This window comes from Leptonychotes weddellii, chromosome 1 (genome assembly GCF_054177405.1).
Source record: "Leptonychotes weddellii isolate Sample4059 chromosome 1, ASM5417740v2, whole genome shotgun sequence".
NCBI classification, from domain to species: Eukaryota; Metazoa; Chordata; class Mammalia; order Carnivora; family Phocidae; genus Leptonychotes; species Leptonychotes weddellii.
The window spans coordinates 16,015,204-16,031,140 of NC_138369.1; the positions used below are offsets into that span (position 1 = coordinate 16,015,204).

At 58.3% G+C, this 15,937-nt stretch overlaps 1 protein-coding gene across 1 annotated transcript in view; it reads left to right on the top strand.

The window, feature by feature from the left end:
* Positions 1-11,872: 11,872 nt before the first annotated feature.
* Positions 11,873-15,937, top strand: part of GNAI2 (G protein subunit alpha i2) — a 20,187-nt gene continuing 16,122 nt past the window's right edge. The window contains exon 1 of the mRNA XM_081818249.1: positions 11,873-12,123. Coding sequence (XP_081674375.1) covers positions 12,006-12,123 — 118 coding nt within the window. The 5' untranslated portion in view covers positions 11,873-12,005. The remainder of the gene's footprint in view (positions 12,124-15,937) is intronic.

Consider the following 15,937-nt stretch of genomic DNA (forward strand, 5'->3'; position numbering starts at 1 on the left):
GCTATGTTGTGTATTCTTGATCCCCATGGCCCCTGTGCTCCTGGAAAGTGGGTAGACGTCGGGACATGGATGGTAATGGGAGCCCCTCCGGCCTCCTTCCCTGAGATGAGGGTGGGGACAGGCCCCCTTCCTCCCAAACCAGCCAGTGGTATGCTCAGACTCAGCTCTGGATCTGGGCCAGGCTCAGCACAGACCTGCTTTCTCACGGGGTGAGGTGGGGAGGAATTAATGAGGCCCCAGGAAATGGGACAGAGAGAGGCCTCCGGAAGGAGGCAACGTGAGGTGCATCCCCAGCAGCTTCAGGGAGGGTCTGAGCTGGGGGCAGCCGAGCCCTGTGGAAGCACTGTCGAAGGGCCCCCTGCCCTCCCTGGCTGCCGTGTCAACCCTCTGTCAATGCTTTGAGTCGGGGAACAAAAGTCCAGGAATCCTGTGACCTGTCAGACTGATCTTCTGTTAATAGTAAAACCCACTGTGAATAAAGGTGGGTTAGTGAATTCCTGTACTGGGGACCCTGGGTTTTGAGTAGGGGGTCCAAAGCAGGGCAGGGCTAGTCTAAGGATGCAGGGTAGCCCCAGGTGGCCTTGGCCCCCGATGGGAACGGGAAGCTGCCCATTGCCTGGGGCAGGCCTAAACCAGCTGGTACCCAGCAAGATGGAGCTGCCCAGGCCTTGGCACCAAACCCTCATTAGGAGAGACCCTGCACCCGGCTAGGCCGCCGGGGAAAGGGCAGCAGGAAAAATCCGGTTTGAACTGGCAAGGCAGCTGCCAGCTTGGGAAACCCCTGAAGAAAGAATTTCCTCAAGCTGGTGGCTGCTAGGCCCACGACAGTGCCCGCTGACCAGAGCAGGGCTTCCCGGATCTAGTTCCCTTTAGCCCCAGGTGCTGGACTCCAGCCTGGGGACTTCCCCGGGAGCCCTGCAGCCCCAGAAAAGAGCTGGACACCGGCCTAGAGGGGGCTGCAGCCCTGAGTGTCCTGGCGTACGGGCTGCCCTCTGGGGGTCTCTGGCTTCCTCCTCATCGGATTAGGTCATAGCCCTGCATGGAACCTCGGGCTCCTGCAGAGTGCGAGGCAAGGAAGGACGGGGTCCATCCTGCTGACGGACCCTGGGGGGCTTTTCTCATACTCCCGTCTGTCCAAAGAAGGCTATAGGTCAGAGCAGTCACAGGACTGCCTGGGTTCCCTTAAAACCCCAGGCCTGGCTGTAGGCCGCTTAGACTGGAGCTCCACCTGCTTCTCCTCCCTGCCCCCCCACCCAACACACACACAGAGAACTAGGGTGGAGGAAGGATTCTGGCCCCCCATAGGCCTCCTCTGCCTGCCCAGCAAAGTCTCCTCCAGCCTGGCCAGTGGGCAGCCTTCTCCAGGGGGAGGGGGCAGGCGATATGGCCACTAGACTATATCTAAAAGCCAAGTGCCCACATGGCTGCCTGAAAATGAATATCCCTTGTCCCTGGCTGTCAAGGTCCAGCTGCTCAGGGGCGCCTGGGCAGCTCAGTGGGTTAAGTGTCCGACTTGATTTCGGCTCAGGTCATGATCTCAGGGTCGTGGGATCGAGTTCCGAGTTAAGCTATGCCCTGGGCAAGAAGCCTACTTGGGATTCTCTCTCTCTCCCTCTCCATCTGCTCCTCTGGCCCCCTTCCCCCCCCCATAAAAAAAAAAAAAAAGGTCCAGCCACTCAACCTCCATAAGGATGGGTCTGCAGGCCCTTGATCATACTTAAGCATTTTGGTATATTTTGAAGAATTTCCTAGGTCTTCTTTCTCTTCTTTTTTCCTTTTTTTTAAAATTTGCCTTGCATGGAATATTAACAAGTTAAAGCAGCCCAAAAGTCCAGCACAGAGGTCTTCTATATTTCTTTTCACTGCCTTTTTTTTTTTTTAAAGATTTTATTTATTTATTTGACAGAGAGATACACAGCGAGAGAGGGAACACAAGTAGGGGGAGTGGGAGAGGGAGAAGCAGGCTTTCCGCTGAGCAGGGTGCCCGATGCGGGGCTCTATCCCAGGACCCTGGGATCATGACCTGAGCCAAAGGCAGACGCTTAACGACTGAGCCACCCAGGCGCCCCTTCACTGCTTTTTTTATGACTGTTTGTAACAGCAAAATGAGATGCTATAAACCAGGAAAAGGGGCCAAAGCCCCGCCTTGGTCTCCTCTGGCCAGCTGCTTCCCCCTTCCATACCCTCCTCACCCGTCTGCGCATGCACACCTTCACCTATTGATGGAAAAGGGATTCATTCATTCAACAAGAATTTCTTTTTTTTTTTTTAAAGATTTTATTTATTTGACAGAGAGAGACACAGTGAGAGAGGGAACACAAGCAGGGGGAGCGGGAGAGGGAGAAGCAGGCTCCCCGCTGAGCAGGGAGCCTGATGAAGGGCTCGATCCCAGGACCCTGGGATTATGACCTGAGCCGAAGGCAGACGCTTAATGACTGAGCCACCCAGGCGCCCTTCAACAAGAGTTTCTGAAGATTTCCCACGTGCTAGGCACTCTTCCAGCACAGCACTCTTCACACACAGCGGTGAACAACGTGAAGACCCCTGCCTTCCTTGAACTTACATCCTAGCTGGGAGATTGAGTTCAGACCAGAAACGTGAAACCTAATCAGTGAGTGATGTGGTTTGTTAGAAGATGGTCAGTACCATAGGGACTAACAATGGCAAGATAAGGGCTACAAAGAACAGGAGTTCCGGGGGTGGGTCCAAGGTGGCCCTCACTGGGAAAGAGATGTTTGACCAGAGATTTGGACAGGGAAGAAGTTATGTGGATGGCTGCAGGGAACATTCCAGCCAGAGGGATCAGCCAGTGCAAAGCCTTGAGGCGGAATGTGCCCGTGAGTGGGGCACCCGGGAAGTCATTGTGGCTGATGCTGAGTGAGGCGGTCAGACAAGTCTAGGGTGATCCTGAGGCTGTCTAGGGACCACACTGCTACTGCATCCCCTGAGGGAGGCAGTTCTTGGGAGGGAGGGAGATCAGTTTTGCCCATGAAAAGCTTTAAACAGGGGCGCTTGGGTAGCTCAGTGGGTTGGGCGTCTGCCTTCCACTCCAGTCTCAATCCCAGGACCCTGGGATCAAGCCCCACATTGGGCTCCCTGCTCAGTGGGGGGTCTGCTTGCCCCTCTCTCGGCTCCTCCTCCTGCTCATATTTGCTCTCTCTCTCACTCTTGCTCTCTTTCCCTCAAATAAATAAATAAAATCTTAAAAAAAAAAAAAAAAGCTTTAAACACTGACTGGACATCAAAGTGGAGATGCCAAGTCGGCGGCTGGATATGTGACTCAAGTTCAGTGGAGTGGCCAGCGCTGGAGCTTTGGGTCTGGGATGCAAAGGGGCCTGGATGAGAAGAGGGTGGTGAGTGTAGACAGGAGGGCAGCAGGCAAGATGGAGCTCTGGAACACTCCTGTTAGGAGGTAGGAGAGATGAGGTGGAATCTGAAAAGGAGCTAAGCAAAGGGAGCCCGGAGGAAGTGGGAGGAAACCAGGGAGGAAGCGGGCTCCTGGGAACCAGGCAGGAGTCAAGTGCCGGGGAAGGTGAGCGTGGAGCTTCAGCTGAGTTCATCAACGTGTGGGTCGCTGAGGACCCCAGGCCAGGGCTGTTTTGTTGAGGGAGGGGCAGGCCTGACCGGAGTAGGCAGAGGAGGGAGAGGTAGGACTGGTGAGACCAGGTATGGACAACCTGTGTGCAGTGAGAGCAGCAGGGCCAACAGAGGCTTTTAGGAAGACTGGAAAGAGATTGGACCGTGGGTTGGAGGTAGGTGAAGGCCAGGGCTCTAGAGATACTGGGCTAGAAGATAGCAGCTGCAGGTCGGACAGTTAGCACCAGGAAGTATACAGGCAGATATTAGCGGGCCTGGCCAAGCTTTGGTAGCCAGGGCCATGAAAGAGCACACCGAGGGACCCAGAGGACTCATCCAGATATCTGCCTTGACCTCTGTTTAAATTTCATCTAGCAACTGACTTTCAAACAACTTGGAACAGTAATAATTGACTGGAAGTTAGAGTAGTCCTGGAAAAAATCTGAAAGAACAAAACTGCTTTCAAAACCACATAAGGTTGCAAACCTGCCCTGCCACGCTCAGCGGGACCTGGACAGGATTAGGCGGCGACTTGATCCCCACCCCCCCACCCCCACCCAGAGGTCTGTAGAAGGCGGCCTCTGCTGTCCCCTGGCGGCCAACAGTCGGAGTCTGGGCTGCGCCGTGACCCACTCGACACGTTGAGGGGCTGGGTGGCTGGGATGGTCAGCTATGACTGTGCAGCCGGGCCCTAAGACTCCAAGGCAGTCCCCAGAGGCTTCCCGGCTGGTGCGTGGAAGGAACCCGGGCAGGAAGCCTCGGGGAGGGACAGGAGGGGGAAAGGTGGCCAAGGAGGGGCCAGGACCTTAACGGGGCGGAGGGGGCGGGGAAGGGCATCCTGGGCAGGTGAGTGAGTCAGTGAGCCAGTCCCACACTTGGCCAGGTCCTCAGGGGGGCAGGCCTGGACCTCCACAGGGTTGCCTGATCTGATAAGGAAGGAAGGGGCTGGACCCCTAGAGCCACTCTTGCTCTAGCCTTCCGAGAGTCCCTCCCCGCGCGACTCCTCTCCTTATCCTGCCCATGTCTACCCCGGGGTCAAACTCAGAGCCCCCCACTGCGCAACCGGCCCCAGGCTGGGCGCGGGCCATAGACACGGAGCCGCCGGGAAGTGCCTGCCCGGATGGTGCCCCAGATCGGCGCCTGATCTCCGCTGCGCATTTGGGGATGCGGAGGCGGGAGAGCGTCCTGGAACCGAGGGCGTGAAGGTGCCGGGACCAGAGAGAGCAGAAGGCGGCTGTCAGGGCACGTTCTGGGGATGGGCCGAGGGAACGTTCTTCCTCTATGGCTGGGAAGGCCTGGCCGACTGGGATCAGGCGCGAGCGAGGGCCACGCCACGGGGCGCCTTGGAGAACTCGGAGCCAGAGGACGCCGAACGGCTGCTGCCCTGTGGACAGAGGACCTCGCTGGCCTCCGAGCGGCAGGCAGGTCGGCGGAGGCCGGGGCTAGAGCCGGAGACTAAACGAGACGAGAAGGCAGGTCTACTACAGCCAGAGGAGAGGAGCGGAAGGAGAGGGGAAGGCTGCGCGGAGGCGGAGGGGGGGGGCCGAGAGGGGGGCGCCGGGCCGGCCTCGGCTCTCGCCCTGCGCCCGAAGCCGCCAGGGGGCGCCGCTGCCCCGCGAAGCCTTGCCGGGCCTCCTGCGGCCACTGAAGTCCCGCACTCCCGCCTAGAGAGGCCCCGGAAGAGGCGGGGCGCGCGCTCGGAGGCTGCTTCCGGCTTCAGTGCCCGGGAGGTGGGGGGATGGGGGCTCCGTGGGTGGGGCCTGGGGGCGAGAATCTGGGGAGTGGGGTCAAGAAATGGGGCGGTGCTAGAGGGCTGCGGTGGGCGGGGTGGGGGGACGCGGGTTGCAGGCGGCAGGTCTGGAGCTAGTCTAGTCCGCGAACTTGCAGCCTCGCAGCTCTCTGCCCTGTGCCTGAGCTCCGGGCCCTTTCCCTTATGAAATACAGTCCCGGGGCTCCGGGGGCCCTAGCGCTGCGCAAGGCCCGGGGTCGGGGCACAGAGCGCTTCGAGCAGTGGAGAAATGGGAAGGGAACTCCCATTTCGGGGAGGTGGGAGGGGCACAAAGGTGGGGAAAGCAGGTACGGGGCGCGGGGAACCCTTCAGACCGATTTTCTTTAAATGTCCGTTTGGAGGAGAGGCCAAGTCTGTGGAGAGGGCTGAAGGGGGACCAGCCAGCCCAAACCTGCTAGAGGAAACAAGCTCAATCCAGGTATACATGCCCCCCAGTCCATGTCCCCGGAGCTGCTTTTTAGGGGATGAGGGACAACCATGTCTCCGGGAGACTTCCCTCCATCACCTTCACCCCTTGCCTCTCTCCCTGCCTTCTTTCTTGTCCACAGGGGCCATACCCCTCATAGCTGCCAGAGTTGTTTTTTTTTTTAAGATTTTATTTATTTATTTGACAGAGAGAGACACAGCGAGAGAGGGAACACAAGCAGGGGGAGTGGGAGAGGGAGCCCGATGCGGGGCTCGATGCGGGGCTCGATGCGGGGCTCGATCCCAGGACCCTGGGATCATGACCTGAGCCGAAGGCAGATGCCTAACCACTGAGCCACCCAGGCACCCCCAGAGGGAACTTTAAAATAGCAGATCATGTCACCCTCCCTTAAAAACCCCCTAGTTGTTAAAACAAAAATCCTAGTTGTTTCAATCACAATTACGTTTGGAATGAAATCTAAACTCCTCTCTGCCCCATGGCCCTGATGACCTGGCCCCTGCTGACCACCCTCTGGCGCTAGCCCACGGCCTGGACTGTGCTGTGACATCCCAACATCCCATGTTGGCCCAGGACTTTTGCCCTGTTTGATAGCATCTCAGAAGCTTTTCTCCAGCAGCCTGAAGCAGGCCCAGCCAGGCTCATTCCTGTGTGTCCTTGGCTTCAGTGGTAACATTTGCTCCCTGCTGTATGGCAGGGCAATGTCCCCTCCCCTCGGGGCTCAATGACCGCCATCCCTCGCAGGACAAGTCCCCTTTCTCTTGTCCCTCTACTCACAGTTACCATCTACAGGAAGCCCCTGAGCCCAGGTGGCTGGCCCTTGGAGGCACCTCATGGGCTGCTTGCTCTTGCATCACCTTCATTAGGGCTGTTTTTGCTCCTTCATTAAATTAAATTCCAGGAAGCATTGCTAATGAAGGCCCTAACGAGTCGGGAGAGGCTACCAGCTCCAGCCTTTGGACAGCGTGACAGGGAGGGCCAGGTAACAAGGTGAACAGAAGAGTGGCTCCTGGGGCTAGGCTGATTATCATTTCCCAGGCCCTCTGAGGACCCTGGGTTTCCTGGCGGAGGTGGCCTTTAGAGGCTGTATATGTGGCAGACACAGTGAGGAGTAGGACCATGAACTCTTCAAGGACAAGGAGAGGGACGGAGCTTAGACTTGGCCCCTGAGCCTCAAGGGCTCCCTGGGCAGTTCTCCCCCAGTCATGTCAGTAGCAGCCTGAGCGCCAGGACCAGTTGGATTTGCAGGGCCAGGCATGGGTCACTGGCCTGGAGATGCTGATGCCTGCTGCAGGCTCAGGTGTACCCCTACCTCAGTATCTCTTGGGGACTTGGGAAACCCCTGCCTGCCCTACTCCGCAGTAAAGCCTCTTGGCAGTCTTCTCTCACATCACTGTACCTCTTGTTCTTCGATTCTGGCCAGAGTGGCCTCCTTTCTGTTCTAGGAACACGAAATGTCTTTTTTTTTTTTTTTTTAAGATTTTATTTATTTATTTGACAGAGAGAGACACAGCGAGAGAGGGAACACAAGCAGGGGGAGTGGGAGAGGGAGAAGCAGGCTTCCCACTGAGCAGAGAGCCCGATGCGGGGCTTGATCCCAGGACCCCGGGATCATGACCTGAGCTGAAGGCAGACGCTTAACCATCTCAGCCACCCAGGCACCCCACGAAATGTCTTTCTACCCCAGGGTCTTTGCACTTGCTGTTGCTTCCACCTATTGCTCTCTTGGCTTGTCACACGGTTGGTCTCTTATCATTCAAAGGTCTTCTCAGACTGTTAAACTCCTGCATACACTCCCAGTGGCTCTCTTGTCACCCTGTTGATTTCCTCTGAAACTGTGGCGTTCATATCCCTGTTTACTTGTTTGGCATGTGCTCTTGAAGGGCAGGGTCCCAGCTGCCTCTCTCTCCCCAGGGTTCTCAGCACAGTGGCCCACATGGGTTCACAGTAGTCAGTAGTTGAATAGATGACTCCTCCTGCCCCTGTAGCCCATCCAGAAATTCCTGGCCTGAGTTCTCCAGGCCAAAGCCAATTATCTCTGAAGGAGGTGGATGACCAGGAAGGGGGACCCTGGACCTCAAGGCCTCCCAGGCTTGGGACTCTTTCTCCGGTGGGTAAGAGAAGCCTGGGAAGAGAGGTTTGGAAGGAAGGGGCAGAGAGGGCAGGGTAGCTGACTCCAGTCTCAGAACTGCTTCTGGGCTAGGAAAGCAGGAAGGGGGAAGTGCAGGGAATGTACCAGGAGGTGGAGCCTGGCTCAGGGCTGCAGGGAGGGAGCCAGCTCTGGCCACTGAGATCTACAAGCAGAAGCTGCTGAGGCTCTTATCTGCAAGGCCTGTGATTTGGTGGTCACAGACTCTTGCTGGGGACTCCCTGCCACCTGGGAGCCATGGAAGTGGGGGTGGTCAGGATCCAGGATTCTGGGTGTCTCCGCGGGGTCCTGCCTGTTCCTGGACTCTGGGTGAGGGCAGACACACCCACCCTGAAACTACTTTTGAAGAAGTTCTGCTAGCTTCCCCTTCCTGGAGCCTGTGGGCTGGGGTGTCACAGCCCACTGAGAGGGTCTCCATTCCTCCCCCTGCTCAGCCTGGTGCATGGTAGGAAGAACTCAGTACAAGCTGGCCCTGCGTGGCCTGTGGCGAGCCCTGGGGCTAGTCTAGCTGTCCCAGTGGCAAGCCGACTGAGCAGGCAGTGGCCACTTATCCATTCCAGCATGAATGCCGCCCTCACTTCTGCTGGCTGTCCTTTCACTGTCTTTTCAGGTTTAGTCCCGGGACAAGTCCTGCCTCCTCGGATGCCCGTGGCTAGGCAGCTGTCCCCGGCCTCCAAACCAACATCTCTCAAAAGGACTCCCAGATTCCTAAGTGGGAAGGAAGCAGATGCCTGTTGTCCCTCACTAGATGACCGCAGATGGGTCCTGTCCCCTTCTGACCCTCAGTTGCCTAGCGGCAAAGCAAGGGGTTTCTCCAGCGTGACCCTTGATTTTCTCACTGGCTCTTCCTCAAACCCACCCTCACAGTCCCACCTCCTGGTTCCGCCTTGCGGCTACATTCTTCGTCAGCGTTCTTCTCCCTCTACCATTCCCCACATCACCACCAAGAAGCCTCCTTCCCCAGCACGAGTAGTTTCTCCCTTCTCTGCACACATGACTATGGCAAATATTATAGCGGCAGCAGGATTAGTTGTTTACAGCTTTCCTAGGTCCGGCGGGGGCGGGGGGGACGACCCCTGGAAAAGTGGGGTAGGGTTTGTGTGATTCACTCATTTAATTTGACAGATATTTACCTGCCACCCTCAAGGATTATGCTCTAAGGGGTCTGGAATCAGAGACCTGGGCAGGAGAAACTCACCACTGGGACGGTGGGATCTGGGCCAGGGTGGGGGAAGCTCCAGGACAGTGGAGTCCTAGAGGCTCAGCTCACAGCCATGCAATGAGCAACAGGGAGGAAGAGCAAGAGGATGGGGTGAGAGAGGTCAGTCAGATGGCTTGAGTGCTGGTGTGTTAAGTGGGGGGAGAGGGAGTGGCCTTGGGTGGGGACAGGGCCTTGCAGAAATTGCTGCAAACACCCCTACTTAGAGTTTTCCACGTGTTCATGCATATTCTGAACATTTTACCTACATTTCCTCCCTTAGTACTGACCTGAGCCAGTATAGTGGGTAGATATTACTATTGGGCCCATTTTACTGATAAGAAAACTGAGGCACCGGGAGTTTCTGGTATTTCTCCAAAGTAATATGCAGCTGGCGAGTTTGTAGACTGCTCCCCAGAGTCCTTGCTGTCTACTGGCACTCTACCACCTCTGCCTCCTGCACTGTCCAAACCGTTGTGTGGGGGTTTTATCCTCAGGACACTGGGGAGCCACAGAAGGTTTGTGAGAAGAGAGTGATAGGATTTCTTTCAGCAGGATCCCTTGGCTGCCATGTAGAGGATGAATTGTGGAGGAAACGAGAGCCAGGGAGGAGGCTGGAGGCCTACAATAAAGGACATAGGACAGGGACACATTTGAGGGGGGGAGTTGAGAAGGGGAAGAAACCGAAAGGATGTAGGGCTGGGGAGGAGGGGGCTGTGGCTCTGGCTGGTGAGAGGTCACAAAGTGGAGAGACCAGGAACAAGGGCCACTGGAGGTGCCTGAAGTGTGTGGGAGAGGTTTCAGACCAGTGATGGACATGGGGCTGGTAATTAGGGGAGAAGCTGGGCTGGAGATGACAGAGTGGGGTTCTGAGCCCCTATACTGGGAGGGAGGCATGTGAATGGAGTGGCAAGCAGGGGCCTAGCCATAGCCCTGGGGCCCCCATGAAGCCAGAGAGGGGGCAGCAGGGAGGGGTGGAGCAAGGATTGCTGGACACTCTGGGAAGAATGCACAATTTGAGGGAGTGACTATCTGGTGGAATTGTGCAAGAACCGCACAGCCTGGCCTGGGACTGGGGGAGGACATGCCTCCCCGTGGCCCCTGTCCTGCCCTGCTTCCATTGATTAGGGTCTGTGTCTGCCCACCTCTGGTGAGCCTGGCCTCCAAGGGGCTGACAGGTTCTCCCCGTTGCCCGGCAACTGCAAGAGCTGTTGGCTGTTGCTAGGAGCCAGCTGGGGAGGCCCAAGGAGGGAGGATCAGTTCTCAAATGTGGGGCGGGGCTGGCGGGGGAAGAGGCTGGCCTTAAAGCTGGGTTTGTAGCCTATGTGTGGACAGGCTATGTGCACCCATTTTATAGTATGTTCTGTGGATTTGAGACATGTTGGAAGCTGGGCCTATATCTGAATGAACAGTGCATATCTCTGAGTGTCTGTGTCCCTGGATGGCCATTATATGTTTTCATCATGTTTGCTGCATGCTTGTGGCAGGGCCTGCCTGAGCTTTGGCTCCAGGCAGGAGAGAACCCTGGAGGAAGCCTTGGAGGACTTACAGGCCAATGGCTCCTCAACAAGGGAGCCATTCAGATAGGGATCCACAGACCCTCCAGGGAGAGCAGACAGCCTGAGGATTTGGAGCTGAAACAAGATGTGTGGCAGGGCGGTAAGGAGGGACTCTATGCAAAGAGGGGGCTGCGGGTGGCCAGCTCCCTCCCTGGCTTTGTGGACCTTCCTTGTCTTTGGGCTGAGGCCTCCTCGCCTCATGGCATTGGGGCCACACAGGACATCTTTCTCGGTAGCCCTTGGTAGAACCTGTCATTGGAGGTCCATCGGAGGTCAGGGCTGTGGGCTCTTCCTGAAGAGGATCAGAAAGACTGCAATGTTCTGCTAGAAATGCTGCTGCCTCCACTCCACCTTTGCCCAGCCATAGGGTTGCAGCCACTGTCCAGTGGGGACAGGCCATAGAATCATGGCCACTTATGTTTCCAGAGGTCAGATGGACCTCTACTTCTCTCTGTCTCTCTCTCGACCTGGTTGCCATGGCCCAGGCTGGAGTCCACGATGACTTCGTGCAGGAGGGTGCCTCCTAGATCGGTGAAGGATGTTTAAAGCCTTGGGTGACAAGAGAGGGCACCCCGGCTGAGGGAGACAGCCTGGGCAAAGGTGTAGGGGTGGCAGTAGACATTTTTTTAAACTGCAACTCAAGAGAGAAGGGGCCAAACTCGCCGTAAGACAGAGAAAGACTCCGGGGCTCTGTAGATCCTGAAACAAGTTTATTGGGTTCATTAACTTTAACGAGACGAAGACACGCCTCCTCCACCCAGCTAGCCCAACTTGCTTAAAGCTCGAGGGTTGGTTTCTGCTCAGCCAGCGAGATGCCTCGGATCCCCACCCTCCGGCTACAAGATCCGCCCGCCCCCGCCGTCGGGCAGCCGAGCTCCAGGCGCTCCGCATCCAATCGGAGCCCGGCCCCGCCTGCAGCTCGCCCGGAGCCCAATCCCTCTGGGCTTGGCTCCACTCCTGCTCCTATTCCTCGGCGTGGCTCCGCCTCCAGCCCGGGCCCGAGTCTGGGCTGAACCTAACTTCTAGTCCGCTCCGCCCTCTAGCCAATCACCGGCCCCGGATCTCCTATGGCCCCGCCTTTGGGCCCGCCCCGGCCCAGTCCCGGGCCTAGCCTGCTCCGGCCCCACCCTCGGCCCGCCCCGCCGTCGGTGCGCGGCGGCCGGGAAGGCACCGCCCGCAGACGCTCGGAACTGCCGACCCGCGAGCTACCCGTAGAGGGCCAGCGGCGGGAGCGGAGTGGGTCGGGCGGGGCCGAGCCGGGCCGGGGGCCGTGTGGGGGCCGGGCGGCGGCCGGGCCGGCGGACGGCGGGATGGGCTGCACCGTGAGTGCCGAGGACAAGGCGGCGGCCGAGCGCTCCAAGATGATCGACAAGAACCTGCGGGAAGACGGCGAGAAGGCGGCGCGGGAGGTGAAGTTGCTGCTTTTGGGTGAGGCCGCGCCCTGCGCTGGGACCCCCGATTCCCCGCCCGAATCCCCAGACAAGGACTTTGACCTCCAGACTGAGGACCTTGAACTCCCGGACTCAGCCTGGACCCCCCACACCTGGACTTGAACTCCCAGACCCCGCCTGGCCAGGACACCCAAATAATGGTTCAAAACTCTGTGTTGGCCTAGACCTCTGATCTGTAGCCCAGACTCTAGGTTAGACCCTCAGCTCGTCGCAGACTCCAAACCCCCAGATCCAGAACCCTGCTTGACCATTCACCCTTGCTGACCAACCTCACAGACCTTCAGAGTCCCTGCCTTGTCCTTCCATCCTTCCCTAGACTTTACTCAAAGCCCCAGAACCCCACTTGGTCCCCACCCTTAGGCACCACCTGTTTCCCCCACCTGCTCCTCTTGTTCCTTTTGGGCATGAATATCCCTGGGGCCCCTGCCAGGCCCCCACCCACTCCCTCCTTCCCACTCTGTGCCCCATCCCTACTCTGAACCCTGTATCCTCCACCTGTGCACCCTGACACCAGGGTACCTCTCAAGTGGAAACTGTGGTTGCTCATGAGCCCTCTCTCCAGCCGGAACCCCCAAACCTTTAGAGATCCCTGCTCCCTCCATCTGGCCCACCTGGTCCCTCTCTGTACACAGTACTCCTCAGACCCTCTGCTCCTCCTCCCTAAGTCCTCTCCCACACTTTGGCCTACCTCTGATTCCCCCCACCCCTCCTGCACCGGGTGGGCCCGGCCGGGAGGAGGGGGCTCAGACTGAGGGGCTGGACTGAGGCTCCACTGGTTGCGCTGGGGGAGGGAGCCAGGCCTCCAGCCTCCCAGGGAGATTCCGCCGGCTGGCTGTTTCCCAGTTTCTAAGCCCCATCTGGGCCAGTGAGGGGGGCGTCTGGGGAGTAGGAGGGAGTGTGAGTGTGGAGGAGTTTGGGTTGCGGCGCCTCCAAGGCCAGGGAAGATGGTGGCTGCTTGAGGGGTGGGGGGAAGTGGAAGTGGTGAGGCAGCCGACATATTGGTGCCCCGGCCGGCGGGCGGGCCAAGGAGATGTGCTGACGGGTGCTGGTCTTCCCGCACCCTTTCTGGGCCGAAAGGCCACGGACTTGGCCTCTGGGAGTGGGGGGGGGCCTGTCAGATCGTGAGGCCCTGTGAGGGGGAAGGGGTGGACCAGCTAGATGAGGACTTGGGGGCCAGCTGGAGTTGGGGGGCATCTGAGGTGGACTTTTGCAAAGACTGTGGGCCTGGTAGTTGTCCCCGTCCAGCCTCCACTGGGAGCAGGTGTGGTGCCCGGTGGCTGCCTGATTCAGGGGCTTGGGGGTGGGGGGAGAGATGCCCTCGCAGCAGCGTCGGGGCCTGGACAGTGTATGGGGGGGGTGTGGCCCCTCAGCCTCAGAGCCGCGGTGGGGTCCCCAGGCTGTGAAAAGCAGAGCTTTCCTTGCTGGGTGCCTGGCCGAGGGACAGTGTGTCTTCCATCTGAGCCCATCTGTTGACTGTCCCTGGGGGCCTGGCCTCAGGGGCACAGCCCAGAGGTTTCAAAATGGCATCCGTTCCGCCGCCGCTGCGGGTAGGAAGAGAAGGGGCGGGAAGGGGCGGCGGCCCAGCCTCCTGGGCTGTTTTGCGTTGGGCGCTTGCCTCTTCCTGTCTTTACTGCGAGTGCGGCAGCACCAGCGAGTGGGTGTCGCCAAGGTGGAGGGCCCGTTGCTGATGCCCGCTGGGCCTGGGTAGGGTGCTTCCGCCGTCTCCTGGTGCCCACCCTGAGGCCGCTGGCTGGCCCCTTCCCAGGCCGATCGGCTGAGGAGATGGGCGACTGGGCCATAGGGCCGGGCTACAGAGGACTCCTGGCCCTCTGTGTCCCAAACCCCATTCCACTAGTCTTGCTCCTTGGAGCTCAGCTCAGGTTTTGGGCCTGGCAACCCTTCCCACACTGGGCTGGCAGCAGCCAGGGGTGCAGGGTCTGGCTCAGCATTTTCTAGGCTGGGGAGTCCATCTCAGCATCCTGCTCCTCTGGCCTTTGCTTCCTCTGTTGAATGGGCTTCCTGGGTTTGGGCCAGAGGAGTGCTGGGCCCAGGATGGGGAGAACAGGGAGGTCCCTGTTGGGGGTAGGGGATGGGAGCTAAGACCCCGCAGAGGGTGTACCGCAAGGGGCTGAGAGACCTACCTCTGCCTGAAATCGGAGACCCAAGGCTGCATGGGTAAGCGTCCTGGCTAGCCATCCCTTTCCCATCCAGGTATACAGGGAGGTGTTGGGAGCCCAGCTGGGGCAGCTTCAGAGTGCTGGGCGCCTGTCCCACGTAGCGGGAGGAACTCTGTCCAGGCAACGGGCCTCTTCGGTTGGGAAATTTGCCAGCCTTCCCTTCCAGCCAGAACCACGCCTGCTGCCCCACCCGCATACTGGCTCCTTGCCCTCCTGGGTAGCCCTGCTGGCGGATGGGCACCGAGGGCAGAGGCAGATGGGGTACACACCAGTGAGGGTGTTTTTCCTGGTAGCTTGCTGCTGATACCAGCCCTACTTCAGGGACACCCCCCACCGCCACCTAGTTCAACCTGACTGACCAACAATCCCCAGGTGGAATTTAGGGCCTTGGGCTGGGCACTTAAGGGAAAGGAAGAGTGTGTGTTTGGGGGATGTCTCTGATTTGGGATGGGCTTGTGTGGGCAGCCTCCAGAGAAAGGAGAGACTTTCCCTGGTGGGTTCCATGAAGGCTTCAGGGTATAAATAATAGGCCTTCTCTCTTGTCCCTGGGACTTTGCATCTACTCACCTAGATTGGCATGCATTTCCCTTCTTTCCATCTAACTCACTGCTACTTGATTGTTCTTCAAGACTCTGCTCGGGGACCACCTCCCAGGATCCTTCCTTGACAGCTCCCCTTCTCAGAGGCTGCTGAAGCACCTCCTCTGGCTCGTGGTGCTAGAGCTTCCCCCATCAGAGCATCATATTTGCCTGGGTGACTGCTGCCTTTCCTTGAGACTACAGGGGCAGGCTGTGTCCTGTTCGTTTCTGAGCCTTCTGTAAGGCCAAGCATGGAGCCTGGCACCTATTGAATGCTTCTTGTCTGTTTGTTGAATGAAGGAAGTGTTACTAGTCTGAACTCAGTCTTGGGGACGGGTGGGTAGATGGAGGAGTAAGATGGCGGTCACCGAACCTGACGTATTGTGGGCAGGTGGCAAGGGCTCAGTGTCGGGCCAGTGACGGGGATTGGTGGCGGATAGCGAGGGAGAAGTTCTTCAGGCTGTTTCTTCTTCAACTCCCCACCTGCCCGCTGGCTCCTCAGAGACAGCCCTCATCCCACCCTGTGCAGAACTTTTGCTGATGAGTCCGTAGCCTGTCACAGGGCAGAGCACAGAGGGCCTCCAGCCGTTCCTAGCAGAGTGGCGTGGCATGCTTCCTTGCAGCGCAGGCGGTCTGGGGACTGCTGCAGGCCTGCTATCTTCGCTGCTCCAGGAGAGCGGGTCTAGTTCTCAGGGCTGGGACTGCCCCACAGCCCTGGGGCTCAGGCCAGAGCAATGCTGCAGGAGTTCTTGGCCTGGCCAGGCAGGGACTGCACATACAAGGGCTCAATTAGGTTTACCAAAAGAAAAAGAAGGGAGTTTTGTGGTCTCTGTCCTGTCTGTGTCTCTAACAAATGGCCTGGCATTCAGTAGGTGCCTATTAAGCATGTATGGAAAGAATGACACTCTATAGAGCGCATCCATGAACGGGGGGTAAGTAATTCTGGGGCCGTTGCTTGGTGCTTGGTCTAGCTGGAAAAGGGTAGCCTGGGATCCTGGTTGGCTGGGTAATGGGAAGAGACTGAATAGAGTGTGTG